The sequence below is a fragment of the Pocillopora verrucosa genome, chromosome 12, assembly GCF_036669915.1.
Source record: "Pocillopora verrucosa isolate sample1 chromosome 12, ASM3666991v2, whole genome shotgun sequence".
NCBI classification, from domain to species: Eukaryota; Metazoa; Cnidaria; class Anthozoa; order Scleractinia; family Pocilloporidae; genus Pocillopora; species Pocillopora verrucosa.
In genome coordinates this window covers 15,917,423-15,939,443 of record NC_089323.1, presented here as the reverse complement: position 1 = coordinate 15,939,443, position 22,021 = coordinate 15,917,423, and the positions used below count along the sequence as shown (strand labels likewise).

The 22,021-nt window shown below is 37.8% G+C and overlaps 1 protein-coding gene across 1 annotated transcript; it reads right to left on the bottom strand.

The window, feature by feature from the left end:
* Positions 1-206: 206 nt before the first annotated feature.
* Positions 207-20,993, bottom strand: LOC131788032 (non-lysosomal glucosylceramidase-like). The gene is made up of 35 exons (XM_066159275.1): positions 20,846-20,993; positions 19,671-19,764; positions 18,465-18,605; positions 17,964-18,070; positions 16,883-16,959; positions 16,150-16,255; positions 15,643-15,740; positions 15,418-15,504; positions 14,794-14,936; positions 13,941-14,007; positions 13,113-13,161; positions 12,816-12,892; positions 12,540-12,658; positions 11,902-11,964; positions 11,553-11,590; positions 11,138-11,237; positions 10,188-10,318; positions 9,365-9,414; positions 8,665-8,682; positions 8,123-8,177; positions 7,772-7,849; positions 7,252-7,381; positions 6,755-6,851; positions 6,540-6,630; positions 5,670-5,706; positions 4,852-4,941; positions 4,127-4,166; positions 3,881-4,015; positions 3,314-3,417; positions 2,898-2,973; positions 2,632-2,756; positions 1,864-2,019; positions 1,536-1,655; positions 1,360-1,441; positions 207-1,064 (listed from the first exon to the last, which is right to left on the bottom strand). The coding sequence occupies exons 1-35, from the start codon at positions 20,944-20,946 to the stop codon at positions 1,060-1,062; spliced, it is 3,087 nt and encodes a 1,028-aa protein (XP_066015372.1). The 5' UTR covers positions 20,947-20,993; the 3' UTR covers positions 207-1,059.
* Positions 20,994-22,021: the final 1,028 nt, after the last annotated feature.

The following is a 22,021-nucleotide window of genomic DNA, read 5'->3' as shown; positions in this document are numbered from 1 at the left end:
TTAGCATATGGTTTTCGGTCTTATGGGCTTCGGATTTGGTTTTCAATGTGGTTTTCGGATTTTCCTATTTGGATTCCGGTTTCTCCCACACACGGGTGACAACGGTATCTGAAATCTCAACTCCTTGTAGGATTGTTAACAGTTAATTTATAAGAACTTGATCTAAACTTCTCATTTGAGCGTATGGAATGAGTGCACAAAACGGGTTTTAACTTGTAAAATTCCTTCTCAATACTGTTTAGTAATACATCCTTTGATCTGTTTCAGATCAAGTTGAACGTACAAGGAGAGGAAATTGTTATTCCCCTTGGTCCTGTTGAGGAAGAAATACACCATCCTCTGCTAGAGACAACGCAGCATGTTCTTGTGGCCAAGTCATTCAGTTTATTATAGAAACTCAAATGGAAAGTGGCAAATTTTAATGTTAAAAAATTCTACGATATACGACGGAATAAAGAGTAAACATTTAATGCAACTCTCTAAGAACCAATAAACTAAAAGAAATAATTTTACATAGAGTTTGCACTTATTTTAATGTTGTTTAGTTATACATGTTGATACAAATCATTCTCCGTCTGCGGAACTGAATTTTTTCCTAAACCCTATCTTCATATCTATTTTTAACTCTACAATACCTGAAACAAGATGTAGAAATATATTAACCTTGTTTCTTCTTCATATTTTAGCGGTTAAATATTCAGTTTCATAACCTACTGTGAACATATCACAAGCATTTTAAGTACTAGATATTTTTTAGGATAGGGGACCACCATTTGTCACCCTCTGTAAAAAAGTCGGCAGTTACTCTCAAGATGCTGAGAAGTCACCTGTTTGAAAAGTGATGAATTGAAGTTGTGAGGAGACGTTAAAAGTTATTTATCACTAAAAGTTTTTGACTTGAAATGTATATCTGCCAACCGACACTGATATCATAATACTTTAACGTACATTTACAATTTTATTAGACGCCATCTTGGGGTGTGTCTACGGATCATTCGTTGGTAATGATGCAAAACCATCCTTGACCTGTCTCAAGGACAGCCATAAAATGCAACATGCTTATCCTGTTTGAAAGTAAAAAGTTAAAGACAGTAAGCGTGATCGAAATAGGCGTGAGCCCTTCAATTATGGTAGAAAAAAATAATAAAACCTATGTTCGCTGACAAAATTGAACCAAAACCACATCAGTCCATTCTTTTGAAAAGTTTGAAAAAAATACGACCGACCCTCCTGACAATTTATTAAACCGAGACCATTTCGATGCACGCACGGATTACTGGGTTGAAGTCTTTGCTGATTGATTAATATGAACGACCCAAACACCGTCTAAATGGCGAAGTAAATACAAAAAAAGCATACCTGAAAGTGTTACATGCAGGCTCTCGCCAGCTTTGAGCAAAATTCCACAAGAATCGAAGGTAATTGAAAGCTGTTTAGCGTCCTAATAAAACAAAATTCACAATAAACTTAATTCAACAGTCCTGTAACGTTTTACGGTCTTGAGAGTTTGTTTTCGCAAAAGAAAGATGTTGTACCTGAGCCACTGTTGTGACCAGCAACTCGTCACTTCCTCCTGCCATGCGCGCTAAGGCAGAGGAGGCACGTGACTTGAGAGTGAACTGTGATAGGCTTAGTTCTCCATGATGAACACAAAGCTGGAAAACAAACAAAAGAGTCTGAAATATTTCAAAGTGGATACTGAAGGCTAAAATTCACTGGCATTGAAAACACAAACGATGTTTGTATTCTGTAGCGTGAATACGAAACACAACATCGGCGCAAAACTGTGTCTATTTCAACCCTTCTTTATGTTCAGTAAGGCAAAGAAAAAAACTTCACACCAAAAAAATCATAATATTTTACCTCAGCAGTTCCATCTCTCATTTCTTCATCTCCCTTTTGTTTAAACTGACCCCAAGCAGTGGCAGTGATAAAAAAGCCACAGAAGTCTGACGGATTGATTCGCGGTGCAAACCCAAGGCTGATCAAAGGATTCCCAACCTCGGACAACTTCCAAGTCTGGTAAAAAAAATAATTCAAGAAAAAGTGAAGACTTACGTTCAATCGTGATTTTTTAACCCTTCACACCCTAATCTCAGTATGCATATTCTCCATACAGTTCTCTACAGCTTTCCACAGGCATTGACAAGGAGAATTTGTTTAACAATCAAAAAAGCTTCCTTAGTTGGTGATCATTTCCTTTATTCTCGTGACGTTACTGAATGATTCAAGGCTGATATTGTATGGAGAAATTAGACGCTAGTCGCTCTTAGGAGTTAAAGGTTTAGGAAGCCACATTTTCAATCCATATCATCTTATTCTTATCAATTTGAGGTCGCAATAATCTTGGTTAGCTCAGCTCAGCTCAGGTGACGTCGAGTCGTGACGTCCTCACTGTTTTTTATGGAAAATCCCAGAGCAGTTAGAAGTGTCCCCCTAGAGTACTCAAAAACTTATTTTAACAATCATCAAGCAGGAACAAAGCGATTTAGAATTCAAATTGCATGTGCTTCCCTTGTAAATGTTCCCACTGCAAAGTTAAAACATTAATTAAACCTCGCCCATTGTCTCAAAATCAATGCTTCACCGCTGCACGCTCCATGAAAGGCTTGATAGCGAAGTGCTCCTTACCTGACCTGAAGCGAACTCAAAAAAGGTAAAAGCTGCCATCGGGCGAATATAATGGTCACCACACTCAATCTCGTTCCAAGGACTGCGCCGAGTGCCGTCATACTTTTCACGGGTGTCGGTCAAAACTAAACCAGAAAAGGTGTAATGTGAACAAAAGAATCTTAAACAAAAGGAGATGGGAGGAATGTAAAGTCAAACATCCTGAAATAAGACACCCTATGGATGAACAAACGCACAAATAAAAAAGACAGAGAGACTGTCAATACCATCGAGTGCTGTGCTGACCATTAACTGATTCAAACACAACTGGGCAAATTCGTACTCCAAACTAGTCCAGGCTCCCTTATAAAGCAAAAAAAGAAATATAAAATACATTAGATTTCATCTGAGGACAAACACTTCATCGTTTCAATCTTTGTGTATTCTTAGTTACGAATGCGTTAGCGTGACACAGGTAGAAACGTTTGTGAACAAGTCTTCACAGATATTAGTCTCTAATGTGAAGAGTGCTGAAGATGGTAGCCTGCATAGCTAATCGACCCTCTGCGAGTGAGCATGTTCCCAACGCCAACAGCTCATTGCGTGACAAGAAGATAAAGCAGTTATATAAACGAAAGTTTCTACACCCATTGAAACTGACAAGCATGAATTGGACATAATTTGGATGAAATGCACCACTAACCTCACTACTGTACCGGAAGGGATTTTCTGGAGGCGATCCAGGCCATCGACAAATGTAGAGTCCGGCGTCTCGCTGATCGAAGAACTTCCGGGGATTCTGGTCCGCTGATAGACATAATTAAAATATAACGTTACTTAATCTGACATAAAACGAAATATTTTCATTTGTCATTTTTACTCTTGACTTTATATTGACGTGAAACCACGTCAAAACGTCTTCAAAATATTTTACAGTTTTTAGGGTTCTATACCTTAAGCCAGGATAAATTTTATTCTAATATTTGAATTAACCGTTAATTATTATGACCATTACTACCATTATTATTAGTATTAATATTGATTTTATCAGTACCACTGTTCACCTGACCAGAAGGATTCATCCTTTGTAGCCGTTCTTAAAAATGTCACGCAACACTCCCCTCAGCTCTTCTTTTGGCAGCGTTGCGTGACATTTCAAAGAACGGTTATTAGGAAGACTGCCCATGGATTTTAGCAGACGCGAGTCGCGCTAGAAACAAAAGAAAACCTGCACGAGAGAACCATCTTCATCGACTACAATTTGCCATACCTGGATTAAACGAATCCACGTGATTGCTAGAGTAAATGTACTCCAATGTAGACATGACATGCTCCTTTGGTAAAATATCACCGAGCTGCAAAACATTTGCCCACCACTGGCCAAGCAAACAATCAATGAACGTTCCTAAAAATAAAAATATTTAAGCGTCAAGCCCATTACTTCTGTAATATTGTCACGCAATACTTTCTCACTTCATCCGCCTCACTCAAAAATTACACTGGAAAGTCACCCTACCGTCAGCAATTTCCGCTTTCGGATTCTTTGGATCCAGCACCTACAAAAAAACAATACCGGATACAATTAACACATGAGGTTTAGTGGAAAGGGAGGAATGGCTGTGATCAATAAATTTTGTACGGGCTCACTTCGTCCGAAGGTGTAAATCTTTCCCCTTTTCACAAAGGAGTCCTTTAAGAACCCCAGATGTGAAACGATGCATTCACTCTCTAATATGACAGATTCAGTAAAGGATGATTATGGGTAACCTAAAAATAATCATATGGAGTCGTCGCTTGATCCTTTCAAACAACTTAAGAAAGTTTTCCCCTTTTCACATTCGCACTTATGGAGGCCGCGCCCGTTCATTCATCACGCGCATGAAAAAAAGGATCTCCTTTTGGCTGGAGTATCCATGTATAATCCAGATCAGAGGGACTAGGATCAAAGACTCAGTCATAGAAGCGTTAATAGACGGGGTTCGTTCTTCCAAACCGTAGCAAAACGGTGACGCGTACGTCGCCAACAAAAAAGTACAGTTCGCGTATGACTTAGACATAATGAGTTACAGAAAAAAAGAAATAAAAGAAGATCAAATAATTCAGATCAAATTCATTAGCATTCTTTAGAACAAATCCAAATGGGTTGCCACTAGTCCTGATAAAGAGGCTCTGAGCTATGTCATTCTTGGGTCACATTAAGGGCATTGCACACTCAAAAGTTCTTCTGGAGAAAGGGCTCACCTGTGTGTACCATTTTCCGTTTGTGTAACAGGCCTTATCGAGGTTGGCACTTCCCAGTTTGAACCTGGCGGAGTACTCATCAGCAAGGTCCTAAAAGGCCCAAAATAAATAGAAACGTTTAAAGCTGTCCCAGTAAGTGATCTTATCTTAAACGATTGTCGACACCTTTCAAATGCATTAGCTTGCGAACAAGCCATTATCCTGATTAGCGCTTCGACGTGTGTGTCTTTGCCCGCGGGAAATTAAGAGGCCTTGAGAAACGAGAGCCGGCGAAAGTTCCACAAGGGAGGGAGGCGATAAACTTCTCGCCTCCCGACTCTTCTAAAACTTTCTCGCGGGAAGAGAAACGCGCGTCCAGCAGCGCTAATAATAAAGACCTGCTCGCAAGCTGAGAAGCAAAGCCAGGACTGGCAATAAGTGGGACAAGATTCACTAAACTAGAATCTCCTGGCGATATGGAGGCAAATCAGGTAATTTCACGATCAAAATGATTAAATTTTCATGACAATCAGGAGTAACATGTACTCGAGGATTCCCAATGCCTCCCTTTCCAACCTTGCGTTGTTTTTACACTTTTACCCCCAAGATCTGATAGTTAATTCTCCCTTCTAGCTGCGACACATTTCCTTTTAAAATAGTTAAGAGAATTTGGTGTTAAATCAAGATAACTTCTTCGTATTAAGTTTTAGTATTTTCATTACCTGTTTGCTGGATAATATATGGACACGGTAGGGAGAAACTACATGTTAATCACCTCTGGGAGTCACAGGGTTAAAACTGGAAATATGGCAAAATGGGAAAAAAAAACTTTACTGTACCGATTCTTTTTGAAGTTTAGCCATCTCCTCCGCAGCTCTATAATACAATAAGAGGAATAATGGATCAAGGAGGTAAGTTTCTAAGGAAACTGTGATGCTGCGTCGGTGGGAAAGTATGACAGGGTAATTTAGTATTATCATTTGAGTTGATAACATAAATTGGCCACCGTAAAGAGTTTAAAAGCTGACGTTTCGAGCGCTAGCCCTTCGTCAGAGCGATTGACGAAGGGCTACTGCTCGAAACGTCAGCTTTTAAACTCTTTACGGTGAATAATGGATCAGTTTGGCACAAATCTACCGAGCAGCTTTGTAGAGTATCAGTTCATTCAACAGGATGCGATAGAGACACACCTATATATAGCTAAGTCCTTTCTCTCGAAACAGAAAAATAGCTCAACATTTCATTTCGAGACAAAAATAAATAAAAGACTACAAATTCTCCTGTATTACTGAATTATTCCGACTGAAAACTCTCGAAAATCTCATTTTAACTTAACTAATTATAATAATGCAAACGTTTCTCACTAATGAGTGTGCAAAGTAGTCTGTGATTGCCATGGGTTTGCTTTACTTTGCACTGTGACTGGTCTAGAAATCTTGCGTGTTCCTCTCAGCCAATCACTTTGCATTGGCTTTGGCACCAACTTTCTAACCAATCAGAAGCAAAAAAATGCAACCAACAGCGACTTACACACCCGCGTTTTCCCGCTCTATAGGACGGGTACGCGTGTTTATACTGAGTTTTCATTGGCTCCTTCACAACCTCTTCTGTAGCGATGATTTTGGTTCCGGTTAATCGACAGTCAGTTGTGAAAATTCTTAACTATTTAAGGTTTTCACACCATCACTAAAACAATGGTGGCTACTTACCGTAATGCACAATGATAAAGACAGCACGTGAAAGTATTCACACCATAGAAACAGGTGTCATAAGTATTGGGCTGGGGGGCACGAATCAAACCTATGAAGACGAAACATCGACAGAGTGAATATTGTCAATAAAGAAACGCATGACAACTTTTAACGAAAAATTCTCAATAAGCCAAAAAATACAACTACTGACAGCGTTTAAAAATATTCTTTACCATCTCCCGAATCTAGTTCCCCCATCCATCGTGCCATGATTTTCTTAACCGCTGGCCATAAACCATCAAACCACTTTTGAGGAGCCCCCTGAAGAACCTGAAATGATGGACAAGAAGGGCCACGGTTGCATTTCTCTCATGAGCCTTTAGTGATCTGATTTTAGAGATTTGCCAAATATATATTGGCTTATAAATAGACTGAAAGTCGAGACAATAAAATCAAAGATATCCCAGTGACCAATCAGAACAAAGGTTTCCATTGTCATTAACCAATAAGAACTCAAAGTGAATTCAAGCAAACTGCTTGAAGCGCAGGAAACCCGGGTGGCCAGGTCGCGATTTATTTGGAACTTGCATCTGATTGGTTGAGAAGACAGCGCGAGTTTTTCTAAACCAATCACAGAGCAAAGTTTACTGAACATAAGCAACCCCGGATGATTTTCGACACTCAGTTTATCTTACTTTAGAGAAGATCGTTTCGTATGTGGTATATTTACCTCCCTGTAGGTTTTCAACACGGTTCCAATTTCGCCATCAACGCATATCGTAGTAGAGGCGGGGTCAACGTCAGTGTAGTTTGGCCAAAAGCTCCACCAGCGTCGAAGCTCAAGAGGCACAGTAGTGCGGCTAAAAAAATTATAAAAACAACACTTAAACATATTTAAATTACCAGTGAGCGTTTATGTCCTACCTAACCTCTGAACCGCACTTAAATCGATTCACGCTTCCAAAAGAGTAGGACGGTATTTCTCGCAATTACAACCGCAAAAATTTATTTCTACATTTTTGTTACGCAAATTTTCTTATTGGCCAGCTCTCCTGCGTCTGACAATGGGCTAAGTGTTTACCCGCGTCTCGGCTGCAAATTCTCCCGCGCTTGGTACCAACTCCAGGTTTTCCTGCACTTCAACCAGTTGCAAGTCAAGTTACTGCGTCTGACACTCACTGCACCTTCTCAACTCGATTAATTGATGGTTCGCTACAACGATGATGTGCTTTATTTTAGGCAAACCGTACCTTGGTATGATGGCATTGGGAGCTATCTGCTCTTTCAGATCAACGACTCTCATGGTTCTCTCCAAATCAGGGAAACACCTGATAAGAAATAAAAAATTCACGAGCACTGTTAGATACATTTGATTAAAGTTAATATCATTGGCACCTGGAATACACTAATCTTTTTGAGGCGTCATCTCTACTAAACATTGTGAAGACAAATAACAGGTTACCATACTCTCAGTGAAGGTGAAAAGGTTGCGCAAAGAGAAGAGCGCCATGAATCCCAACCGCGAAACTTCAAAAGGGATCGTTTCAAAAATGACCCCGACGTTCGCAAAAAGTAGACAGTTCTAGTGCCGCAGAACTTACTTTGCAATGGCCATTTCGTAGTTGAACACGTGTGTGCAATTGAGCGGGCAACAACCTGACGACATGAAATATGAAATTAGTATCAAAGTTCCTCAAATAAGCACTAACGCAGTTCAAATGACACCTTAGTAATAGCGTCTTGGCAGAGACAATTTTCAAAGGAAAATGAAAAATTTCCAACTTTCTCCTTCACAGGTGGCCAACAACTTAGAAAGTGCGTTTATTTTTGTGTTGGAGAAGTGCAGTAAAATTCAATTAAGGAGTAAACATTCAACTAAGCGTCGATGGTATTCGGGAATTACTTTGGTTTCGCTTTACTTCGCTCCGTGATTGGTCCAGAAAACTCGCGCCACCTTATAAACCAATCAGGGACACACTAAATCAAGTCGCAATTTTGTCACGCTCGGTAATCCGTGCTTCGGAAAGGTTGCTTGTACTCGTTCGTCCCTTATGATTTTCCCCTCAGCTTTGATTTGTCATTCTGATTATTTTGAAGTTGGTTTAACAACACTCGATTACAAAGCGCTTCAACAAGAACTCACCTCCAACCTTACTACATCCTAAAAATGGAAGGGAAAAAAAAGACAACCAGAAACGTTAATATATAGATTTAATTCAATATATACATTCAATCAAGTTCAAAGATTCAATCTCGTAATGTACTGGCAAACGCTTCGACCTCTCCAAAATTTAAATTCAATTTTGCATACTGTAAAACGGAGCTGAGAGTTTCCAGAATCACTTCCCCTAACAAGAACCTAGCTTGCGAGAAGGCCATAGTTATTTTAGCGTTGCAGGACGCGCGTTCCTCCATCCACAGGAATATATGAGACGAGTCGAGGAGAGGTTTACCGGGGGTCTGTTACTATTATCAGTGCCAGACCCCTTACAGACCTGTCGCCGGCTCGCGTTGTTCAAGGCCTGTCACTTTTCCACGGGTAGAGGGAGGCTCGCGCCCAAGCTCTCATGATGAGGCCTGCTCGCGGGCCAACAAGAACCATTATTGCATTTTCACCCTGGCCACGTGATAACATGATAGTTTTAAAACTGTATTCACCCCTTAAAACTTCAAGTGTCTGATAAGTCTTTCTTCTTCATTATTGCTTTACATCTCATAAAAAATTAGCTTAGCGAGTTTGGTTTTACACCCAAACTGAAACGTTTAATCCCATATTCTCATCACCAGAATGCAGGATAATGTATCAGCGTTGTATGAGGAAGTTAGATGTTAATCATTTGTACCTTCAAATCCATAAAGATTGCCATCAGCCAACCACATACACGTGGGGGATCTAACAGAAAAATATTTCATCTCTCGTTAAATCTGATGAACGTAATGACTCGATTCAGCGCCCGGGCGCTTATTCACTTTTGGTACATCAAGGGAGGGCACTTGTACGGAAAAGGGTGCTTATTTCAGTCTTTCTTGAGAAACAGCCGAATGTGCGAAACAAAGTTTTCATGTTTAATGGAAAAGAATAAAGACAGGGAGAAGGACTTGTTGTCCCTGGATCCTTCCTGGTTACAACGACCGACCAAGCAATCGTCAGTTGAGACTAAGACGAAGATCACTGTTTTTGTAATGAGGGTTTAGGGGCGGTTGTTGGAAAAGTGGCGCTTATTGGTACGTGCGTGCTTACTCAATAGGGGCGCTTGTTGGTATGTGTGTGCTTACTCAATAGGGGCGCTTATTGGTATGTGCGTGCTTACTCAATGGGGGCGCCTATTGGTTTGTGCGTGCTTACTCAATAAGGGCGCTTATTCGCAAAAACCAAATTCAAGGAGGCGCTTATTAGAGAGGAAGCGCTCATTGGAAGGAGGGAGCTTCAACAAATCATTACGGCATGGACTTAGTTGATCCTTGTTAACCCTTTACATCCTAACATCAGTAGCCATATTCTCGACACTGCTCTCTACATATTTCCTACGGTAACGACAAGGAGAATTTGTTTAATAATCGAGAGCAGTAGTAGGCGATCATTTCCAATTTCATACAGCCGTTGTTAAAATAACTATAGGCCTCCAAACTTTAACTGCGATCCACAAACTTTCAATTATAACCCACCTTACAACAGACAGCCTTCCAGCTGCACTGTCAATCATTTGCCACGGCAATGTGGAATCAAACATTGCATTCCTAAAGACCCTGGTCGACAATGTTAAGGACTCCAAGTTAGCAGCTGTGTAGTACAAAACCTGAAATACAAACAGTGGAGGCCATCGTCAACATTTCTTCTTCAATTTCACTCACAGTGGCATCAAATTACAGATTGGGTGAAAGAAATATAGGCTACGCTCTGTTCACTGAGGGAACAGTTTTCAGCAGGGTGAAATTTACGAGATCACTGCATGAGGGCAGTTTTTTCTTTCATTTTAAACAAAAGCACAAACTAAATAACAGAGATACAATGTATGCCAAGCTCGGTTCTAAAAGGAATTCGAATTGTCACAAGCTAATTTTTGTGAAGTTTTTAAGATCCAAAATGAAAATCAATATAACTTTTTAGCCTCGACCATTACAGTGTAATTACTTTTTACGATAATTATGCCCAAATTTAGGTTAACAAAATTTACCATGTCCTCCAAACACAAACAACTTAGCTTTGAAGATCATAAATTATAAAAAACACTTAAGGGCCTTGATTCTCCACCTGTATGACTAAATCAGTTCAAAAGACAGTAAGGGAGCACGTAAATTCTCTAACCCCAGGTACCAGTTGTTCACAGGGTGGATAAGGCTTTCCTCTGCATAAATCTTTATCCGTTGGATAGCACATTACACTTTATTAACACTTACCCACTGGATAGCGATGTATCTGATGAATAGCGCTATCCACCCCTCTGATCAAACGGACCTAGGTGTACCACCTTATGGGCACCACAGCATAACCAACAATTTATTGCCTAATGTTTATAAGAATATATACACGCCTGTGTTTGTCTGGCTGTCAGCAACAGCCAGATGTAAGGTGCAGAGGATTAAACAAATGAAACATTACGTGATAGTGCTCTCACCTCGTTAATGTTCTTCCAGAACTTGCTATACTGATTGCCAATGTAAAACTGTGTATTGGGATCGTTGATACCAAAATACCCCTGGCTCCAGTTTACATATCTGTCCAGAAGAAAAGTAAAAATTTTAACTTAAATGGAAGAAATCATCAAATTGCAAAAATGTGAGGTCAATCACGATGACTTTAATGACAATGTCACATCCCATGAATTGCATATTATGAAATTTTCACAGATGTAAATTGTTAATAAGTAATAACACGGTTTCCATGCAATTTGTAGTAAATAATTAAGCAATTGTACATTTTTTCAAAGACAACAAACTACACTTGCCTGTTGTCTTTAAAAAATTTACTCATGCTTATCAATACCAAATTGCACTCGACATCATGTTATTACCTATACTAATACAACATACTTGTGAGGAAAATGCCAAGCCAAGAGAAATGTGAAGGTCTGAAATAGAAATATGTTATGATTAATCGAATCATTACTGGGTTTGAATTCAACCCACTTTGATCTTCTACTCATGAATAATAGTAATAATGATAATAATGGTAATGGTAATCATCAGGATTTAACAATTTATAGTACATTAATGAATAAGCTCTTTGTCCAGTGTTTCCAAGTCCAATTGGAATTTGAAATTCAGCACATTGGCCCTTCATCACAGTCATAAACAAGCTGCTCCTAAAATGAAATTACCACTAATCTGTTGCTCACATTCTCTGTTGCCTATTTAGTATTTAAGAGAAATTAAAATTTACCTCTGAACTGTTAGGTGGGACTTCTCTCTCACAACAAACAGCTCCATTCCAAGTTTTACCCACCTGTAAAGAGACAATCATGGTAAACCTGCTCCTGATCTTTTAATTCTGATGATTCAAACAACTTAAAAAGGTTTTGCACATAAAAAACCATACGAGACATCTCCATCTTTGTGAAAATGCATAAATGAAGGGTGGTGCAGAATTAAATTAAATCTTAATGTGACTTTCAATACAACATCTTCTTCTCTGCCTGTTTCGCAAGGGAATATTTGAAAAATCTCGAAGTAGAATCTGAGAGTCTGTCAGAAAGTCCCTTAAGATTACTTTTTTCATGCACCTCTTCTAATAGTATATAATTAAATCCATCTAAATCAAGAGACAAAAATTACACTGTATATACAATTAAGATAACAGTAAGTTACAGGACAAGACCCATAGTGAGGGAGGAGGAAGGGGGGCAGGTGCAAGTAACAGGGGCATAGACTCGAATTCTGACTAAGTGAAGCCACTACACTCCATTCCACTTGGTGCTTTGAAGTAAAAGCTCTGGCTGGACAGCTCATTGGGCTCAAAAGCTCAGTGCACCTTTACTTTACATGTGAATTAACCTGACCATTACATAGTAAAGAACTTACTGGAGAGGGACCACACTTTCCTTGCCCAGGTAGTCCTGATAATGTAAAATATTGCCACATCTCTTTCACATCATCATACTGGAGCATTGTAGACAAATTATCCGCTGGCTTTTTCACCACTGCAAAAATAATAATTTTAAAATTAAATTATGAAATAGACAATGAATTGACAAGTGGTTGTGATAACATCACAATTTCTCAACCAAATGAGAACTTCTGAAATCAAAGGAATGATTGTACAGCAATAGGCTGCCACAGAACCTCTGTTTACAGTACCTGAGATGGACACATGTCCATTTGGTGCACTCCTCTCTTCCAAGGATGGGTTACTCATGTCAATACCAAACAGACAACTAGATGAATTTCCGCAAAAAGAAAATTAAAAACTAACTAAAAAAATTCATTTTATCAAATGATTCATTAATATGAAAATAAATTTGGTACACATCTTGTTACTAGAGGTATCAGAGATTGATGGAAAAATTGCCAAGGCCATTATTGAAAGAAAAATTATGTCTGAGCATTCCTCTTAACCATCTGAAAGCACAAATTAAACACCATTCTCAATGATACCTGGTCTGCAAAAGACTGTTAATATTTCCACCATATCCATCACAGGCAACTGCAATACAAAACAAATGCATCTAACATCTTCATTCATGAAGTGCAAAAAACAATATCTATGTAAAAATATCATCTTTATGAACTTTTATTAATCTGTAATAAAATTAATTTTACATGTCACAACTGCACTAAGTGCACCAATTCCATCAACTACACAAACTGCAGACCAATTTCGCCAACTGCATTGTGTGCAGCAACCGCATTGCGTGCAGCAACTGCATTGTGTGTAGCAACTGCATTGTGTGCAGCAACTGCATTGTGTGCAGCAACTGCACTTGAATCATTAAAAAAGTCACACAGATTACATCTAGAAGAAATCCTTCATTGACAGTTCTTAACCCTTTGACTCCCAAGATCACATTAGTAATTCTCCTTATTGTCTGCCATATAGTTCTAGTGATGTTGGTTAGGAGAATTTGTTATTGGATCTATTTACAATCCCCTAAGTGATATTTTTCTTTATTCTCATCATTTGTCTGCTTGGTATTGTAATGATATTGTTAGGAGAAATTCTGTCCTGGTCACTTATGGTAATTAAAGGGTTAATGTAAAACTATATTTTTATCTGTTATCTGTAGAAAGACTGGCCTTATAATTTCTCTTCAGGAAGATAAAGGGTTACCATTGATTTACAAATAAAGAGAAAATCAAAGACAGAACTATGAGTCACAGGATGCTCAGAGAGCATTTTTCCAACCTTTCAAGGTTGCTCACTTGCATACATGTACACTCAGAAAGCATTACAGGAGCAAAGTAAACAATCCAACAAATTCACACCTTCTGAAGTAATTTGAGTCTGTCCATTCCAGCCAGCAATATTTTGGAGTGATCCCAGTAATGAAACCTACATGTAAAATACATTAAATACAAGAGAAAGATGTTTTTCATCTTGCCACAAGCGTGGGACAAAGAAAAAATTCTGAATCCCCATGAGGAATTGAACATCAGACCTTTGGATTCCACACTCTGATGTTCTCAATTTCTTCACAGAGCTTAAAACTTTCCATCTTTCTTATTCTATTTAATACATAAAAAACTGTTATCAATACAAATGTGCATCATCACTAAAAGGTCCAATGAACTCTGAGAAGCTATCCTCTCTTTACCCTCTCTAGAGCCGGTGAGTGTAATGTATTGCAAGTCCTTTCCCAGTTGAGCAGCCTAAGCATAAGATATCCCCATCAAACTTTCAGTGATTCTCTGACAAAATTTCAAGTTCAGGGTCACAGCCTTCATATGAGATGTCTTTGGTCAAATTAACAGTGATTCACTATGTAAACACAAGTTTCTGCCAAGATGTTTAGCCAAACTATAAGATGGAATTGAAGGATTTGAATACTACAACTCCAAACACTAACAATACCAGACACAGCCTAGTTTTGAAATCTCCCTTTGCTGCACAACACAAGTTTGTAACCAGACATATTGCCTGAGTTCAAGATATCCTGGGTATAAACTAACAGAAATCCACGCCCAAGTATGTAGTCAAAGTTAGTGAGACATAATGGCTTTCTCAGGTGTATGTTACTAAGCAGTATAACCTCCTCATGACCACTCAAATTCCAAGGTGTGTGATGACAGATCTAACTCCAGACTTATGAGGATGTTTTATCATTACAAAGTAATTCACCTTTGCAGCATCTTTTGATGAATTTGTCACAGTGTAGTTCAAGACAACCACTGGTATTCCACTGTTCTTGGAGTCCAGAGGGACACAGGGGTTGAATGCCTCTAAGTGCACTTGGACAGGCACCTCATCACTCAAAACATCAACTAGAAAAGGCAAAGAAATCATGTGAATATTTTGTAGAATGATCCACAGATAAGGTGAAAGATATTCCCCATCATATGGGAACGGTGGGTGGTTTGGGAGAATTGCAACAAGGAAGTCCAAATGGGGGCTGTGACATACATATACATCTATTATAGAGGACTCAGCCTTTCAGCTACAGTCATTGACCCACCCCTTCCCCCATAAAAACCATCTCAGATATTTTGCCCTCCCCTCCCTCAAAATTGAAGTGTTTTGACCCTTCACATGTATTTCACATCAGTTTGTAACACTAAATCTGGAGCACATCTCTGAATACTTACCAGAAAAGCTACAGAAATACTGTAAAAGTCATATGGCTGTATTTTGCTTTCTAAAAGAAATTTAGCTTACAAGTTTATGTGTCAGGGTACAAAGGTTCCTTGCCTTAAAATTTCAGTTACCAGTACTGATTGTTTAATAAATTATTATTGGATGACAAACCTTCTGCAATGGGGTATTTTGCTGTTACTTCCAAAGTTTTAACTCCAGGTAGTTCACTGAGAAGCTCTTTAGATCCATCTGGTACAACTACAAAATAAAGTTGAGTTCAGATCAGTTAATCTCATTAGATTTGAAATACATGTAGAAGGAATGATATAATATTTGTATACTGTTCAAAAGGGCTGCAGATTTCTAATATTTGTATCTGAAAGATCTTCCAATTACCATGGTCTGTGACATATGCTGCAGGAGTGAATCCTTCCTCATCGTACCACGTATTTGACTGAAGAATAACAGCATTACTGGTGCTTCCTTGCTCCACTCTAGGAAAAATAAAAAAATAAATCAATTATGAAATGGCTTAAATTTTGTTGATTTAACATTTTTCAAACCATCAATCTCAAACAAAAGAAACATTCAAATAGGTTGCAAATATTTTACTGTGAAAATGTGAAAGCCATTAACACTAAAAATATTTTTGTAAAGTGACTTGCAATGACAGGATTGCATGAAAAATTAATTCTTTATAAAGTAACCTAATATATTACTTGTCTTGCAATATTTCTTTATTATTTAAGTAAGTTGGCTTGAGGGACATTTAAATTTATTTCTGTGTTTTTTGCCTCCAATAAAAAATTCTTGGATCTGCCCCTATGATTGGTTTATACTATGGTTTTCTGAGTTCAACAACAAACTGGGAAACACTTGAACCAAAACAAATCATTTACAAACCGAATGGCGAAGAATGAATCTGGTACATGAGCTAAATGATTGACCGTGTTGGTAATCTGCCACTGGCGTAGACCCCCATCACCAGCTAATGCTATAGAGCCACCACCTGAAAAATCAAATAAAATGTTTAAAATAAATTATCATAAATTATTAAATAAAATGATCAAATATATAATTAAAATAAATTATCATAAATTAATAACAAAAAATTGAAAAAAAGAATTTTCTAATCATAATTATTTGTCAAATAAAAATAAATCACTTTATGTCTAATAATGCAAATCAAATTTGCAAGTCCAGAAAAGGTTGGTAAGATATTACTTTTAACCCTTTAACTCCCAGAAGTGATTAACATAAAACTTCTCCCTACAATATCCATACATTCTTCAGCAAACAGTTAATGAGAATATTCAAACTTATCAGGTAGAAGCTGCTACCTTGATCTAGCACCAAGCTCTCATAACTAATTTAAAAGCAAATGTGTAGTAGCTACAGGGGAGAATTAACAATCAGATCTTGGGAGTTAAAGGGTTAAGTGGTTTAACTTTGGATACAAGTAGACATTTTGCTCACTGCTCATATTTTTCTTTGTCCCTTCTGGCTTGGAAAAATACCACACAATACATAAAATATCCACACATATTATGTGTTAAACCATCACAAAAGGTGTACTTAATACAAAGTGTTTATAACTAAAAACATTTTTCATATAATATTTCTGTTTTTCACATACCAATTGGTCCAAGTGGCAAAGCAACAGCTCTCAGGGCATCACCACTGTACTTGTACTCGTGCAAACGTGGGTTGACCCTGACAACACAAAATGACACTTAACAATGCCATCTAATATGTCCTTACAAATTATCACCCCTGAATCAAACTTTAAGGTCATGATAATAACAGAAATGATCACCAACTAAAAGAAACTCTTGATTGTTAAACAAATTCTCCTTGTCAGCACCTCAGGAAATGTATAGAGAACAGTAATAAGAATATGCACACTGATGTTAGGGTGTAGAGGTTTAAGTATTAACCCCTTTTAATTCAGTCTTTGCATTGTGAAAAAGTTTTTTTAAATTGATGTGGTTAAGGTATGTCTCTTGCATTTGGCTTTTCCAAACACATTGTGCAGTTCACAATAAGGGGTGAATGGAGAGAGGCAGATAAAGGAAAGGCAGAAGATACAAGATACATGAAGAATGAGAAATAATGGGTGTACATGTTAAATTTATGGAAAGCAGAGTAATAATACATGTTGTGATGAGGAGGAAAATGATAAAAACTTGGAATCCTGCTTTTCTTGCAATTTCACAATAATCGACATCATTACTAAAAGTAACTTGTAGACCTTATGTCTGAGAATTTGGTATTGGATCAACTAATAACAACCTAATATATACTTTTCTTGGTTCTCATCACTTGTCTTCTTGATTTTGTATCAATATTGTTAAGAGAAATTCTGTCTTGGTCACTCATGGGAGTTAAAGGGTTAAAAGGCATAAAGCTCACTTTTGCAAGCAAATAGCCCAGAAAAAAGTTCTTCAAGGTCTGATTTTGGCTTAAAAGTGACCATCAAATCCAGCACTTGGGTGGGGTATTTCAACACAATTTTGCCCTCTAGGGCAGGGTATTAAACAAACCAATCTTCAAATATTCAAATGCCCTGGTGGGGAGGGGTGGAGATGTTGAATCTTCATATTGATCGACACATTACTGTTCTGGTTTTCATGGTATGTACTTGGTTCATTATGAACAGTATTAAACCAGAACATTTGAACATTCCTTTGCATTTTCCACAAACATTGTTGGCTTACTTTTTCTCTAGTGGGCCACTGCTTACATCTGGGTCAGGAGGGAGTGGCCTCAAAAATTCACAGCAGGACAGTGTAGATTGCACTCCAGTACAACAACTTGTCGGCTTCTATAAAAAAAAAATCACATAAATTCATTTATCTAGTGGGGGCATTATATCAGAATAGTTTCCAGTCTTAGGTGAGATCTGACAAAAACTTCAACTCCCAGAAGTGATTAACATGTATATTCTCCCTATAATATCCATACATCATCCTCAAAACAGGCATTGAGATTACTCAAACTTATCAGGTAGAGGTTGTTCTCTTGATCTAACACCAAATTCTTGTAACTAATTTAAAAGAAATGTGTAGCAGCTTGAGGAGAGAATTAACAATCAGACTTTTGGATTAAGGTGCTTTAATTGACAGCCATGTACTCAGATCAGCTGCCGCATCTGTCCACTTATTTCCCTTTGCATTCTGCCTTCCACCTGACTGTATAAAGGATGATTGCCAACATACTTGTTCCTTCACTTCTTTACAACAGCTTGAAGTTTCAGCTTTTCCCAAAAGAAGGATATTGACAGAGATTGTATATCCATGTCCATCTTTATTTTCATGTTTGTTTTCCAACACTTCCTTCCATTCTTGTTCTGTGTTTCCCTATATTATAAATATATTAATGACATGGAATGTACAAACAAATCTGTCACCTGATCAAGTCTCTAAAACGCTGTATGCAATTTGCTTTCTAAATAGCAAAAGCAGCAAGCCACTTCCCAGTTATAAAAGCCTTCACTTTCAAAAGCAGGCCAAGTGAAGAACCTACAGTATCTTAATGTTACCAAAATTAAATTTTCTTCATGAGTGCTTCTTACAGAGCTATGCTTTACAGCAGAGGCCAGGGATTTCTTAGGAATGGCTTGTAAGTAATTCAGCTATCATGCTTGGCCCAGCTGTTATGAAATAGGGATGTAATCAAATGAAAATGCTTTTATTTAATCTTGCTCAATACTCAAATTCAATATCTATCACTATCAGAACAAAGTAATCTGCCGAGTCAAGTCTATGGTCCACACCCACTTAACTAATCCCAGTTTTCATAACATGAAGCCTGTTGGAGTATTGCCTACTTTTTGCATGCAGATTACTATACTACTGGGTGGAGAGAAGCAGTGTGTGCCAAAAGTGTCTTTCCTGAGCACAAAACCCAATAACCAGGGTAGGACTTGAAGGATAACCCCTAAATATTAGGTCCAGCAGGCTAACTTACTGGTAACCCTTTACACCTCAAAATCAGTATGCATATTCTCCATACTGTTCTCTATGCATTTTGTCAGGTGCTAACAAGGAGAATTTGTTTAACAATCAAGAGCTTCTTTATGTGGTGATCATTTCCTCAATTCTCTTGACCTTAATGTGTGATTTGGGGATGATACTTTTAGGCTGGTTAACTTTGCTTTGAACAACAGGGCCCAGAATTAGGCAGTAATTAAATCTTAAAACCTTAACAATGACCAGCTGCTGATTTCTGCTTTCAGTAACACTGCTGGATCATTCATTAAGTTCATGAGAATAAAGGAAGTGATCACCAAGCTAAGAAGCTTTGATTGTTACACAAATTCTCCTTGCAGTACCTAAGAAAATGTCAAGGGAAAAGTATAGAGAACATGGATACTGATGTTAAGTTGTAAAGGGTTAATCATCACTTGAAAAATGAACACTTACAAATATGAGATCACCCTCATCGTCAAAATAACTAAATGCGAGTGAATAAGTGATTGACAGCTTGTCCTTCACCCATTGTGCAACTTCTTTCCATCTGAAATTGGAAATTCAAAATGAGTTGTTTGCTAAATGTGTGAATTTTTCTAAAAATTTGTGTGTCAAACTGGATCAGGACCCCTCTTTTGCTATCTTCAAGAACATATACTAAATTCCTAGGAAGAATTCACATAAAATTACTAATAATGCATCATATTATGTTTACATTGTTGCACATCATCTTAACAAGCATTATGCTCCATTATGATTAGCTGGTTTTTAATCCTTTAACTCTAATGTGTGACTGAGACAGAACTTCTCTTTACAATATCAATACATATTAAGAAGACTTGTGATGAGAATGTAGAAAAACATCAATTCAGGAATTATTAGTAGGTCCAGAAACAAATTCTCAATACTGACATCATGAGAATTGTAGGAGAGACAGTAAGGAGAATTACTAATGAGATCTTGAAGTAATGATGCATCAAAGTATGTTTACCATGATCAGTCATCATGTCTGTCCCATAATTTATTCACTTCCAATGGAGATTGTGCTATTTCCAGGGCAAACTACTCCTCTCGTGAACTGGTTACAAACTACCTTAACAAGCATTATGCAATCCAATATGATTGGTTGATTTTCAACAGCAGTGACTTAATCCCAACAACAAGATTTCTTCTTCATGTGCGCGTAAATTCATATCAAGATAAACAGCAAAACAAACTCCTTATGCAGTGAATTAGTACACGTAATAAATACGATTGGACTGCACAGAAATGATTGTTCTAGCAATTAAGGCTTGGTAATACAATTTTTGATTAGCAAATGACGTTATTAAGAAAACGATTAAGTTGCAAACTTTAATTCATAGCGAATGGCATGAAAGAAAGAGATCGAGGTAAACTGGAATCCATTCCATCAACACTAATTGCCCTCCTGGGAAAAACACTTCGAAATGTTCTCTGACCCAACTAGTTCACAGATCGGTTCCTAAAGCTAACATCAAAATAAACCACTACAACAAAAGTGGAAGTTGAACTACTGGATATGGATCTTTAATCAAATTGATAAAAGTTGTTCGAACATCTTTCGCTATCGCTGAAAGTTGTTCTAACTCAACTGTTTTGTGACATACCTGACTGTGTCTGTTGTCTGATAGAGATATGGCTTTTTATCGGTTAATTCACATCCATTTTCATCAACAACATTTAGTTTAAGGTCAAGTTTTCCTTCCATGGCCGTTTCGAATTATGCCCAGAAAGATGACAATGTTGTTTTTAAAGGCAATCTGCTGACTATCACATGACTCAGCTTCTTCGAACCCAGGAGCACTCATACGACTGCTGTGTTCATCGGTTCATCGTGATATAAAAGAGGTCACGCATTTTCCACTCGAAAATTTGAGCGTAGTTCCTGAAAATGTAGCATTATACCCGAAGTTTGCGCGTGATTTTGTATTATGCTTTATTTTGTAACTCAAATTCAAGAGCGTTAAGAGCCCCACGCCCCCCTCCCTCCCACCTCCTCCACTTTTCTGCTCTGCGGAGGAAATGTCAGTCTTTAAACTCTTTAGGTAGCCAATTTACGTTTTCAACTCAGTTGTTAACATTACATTACCTTTAATGAAGTAGCTTAGCATAAAAAATTACAGAAAAGTACTAGAAACGACATTTGAGACGGATATCCCGAAAACATCATAATAAAATTACTAGAAACGCAGGTTTAAATGTTTATGCACTAGAACTTTAGACATACCGGTCACAGCGGATTTAGACCCCCTGGTGACCCCCCCATTTCGTATCAACATTGATACGAAACGTCATAACAATTGTGGAGACTGTTGCATCAAGTCACAAAAATAACTCAGTCTGATTTTCTAATTAAATAACATCAAACAGTTTCTGAACAAGAGTGAAGTAACTACTCTTCCTACAAGTCGTTCGTGAAGCCTATGATAAGTAAAAATGTTTCCATCCTTAACTATTGGAACTCTCAGCTTATTTTCAAATGCAAATCAACATTGATGTCTTTGTCTTAACAACAGTAGAGACTATTACATCGAACTCAATCTTATTTTCTAATTTTAACGATTGGTGACAGTTGAGGGATCCGAAATAAAACCTTAACAATTACGAAGACTTCTAGAGTCTGGCGGTTTTAGATTCTTAGATTGCTCGCAGCTCATGTGTAACTATTCCTCGCATAACTCGCACTGTACCATGTCGTCCCAACACTCGGGCATTGAACAATTCACAAATAAATTAGTGTCACAAGCTTGTCTCTTATTGAATCTAGCGGTGTTCGACTATCG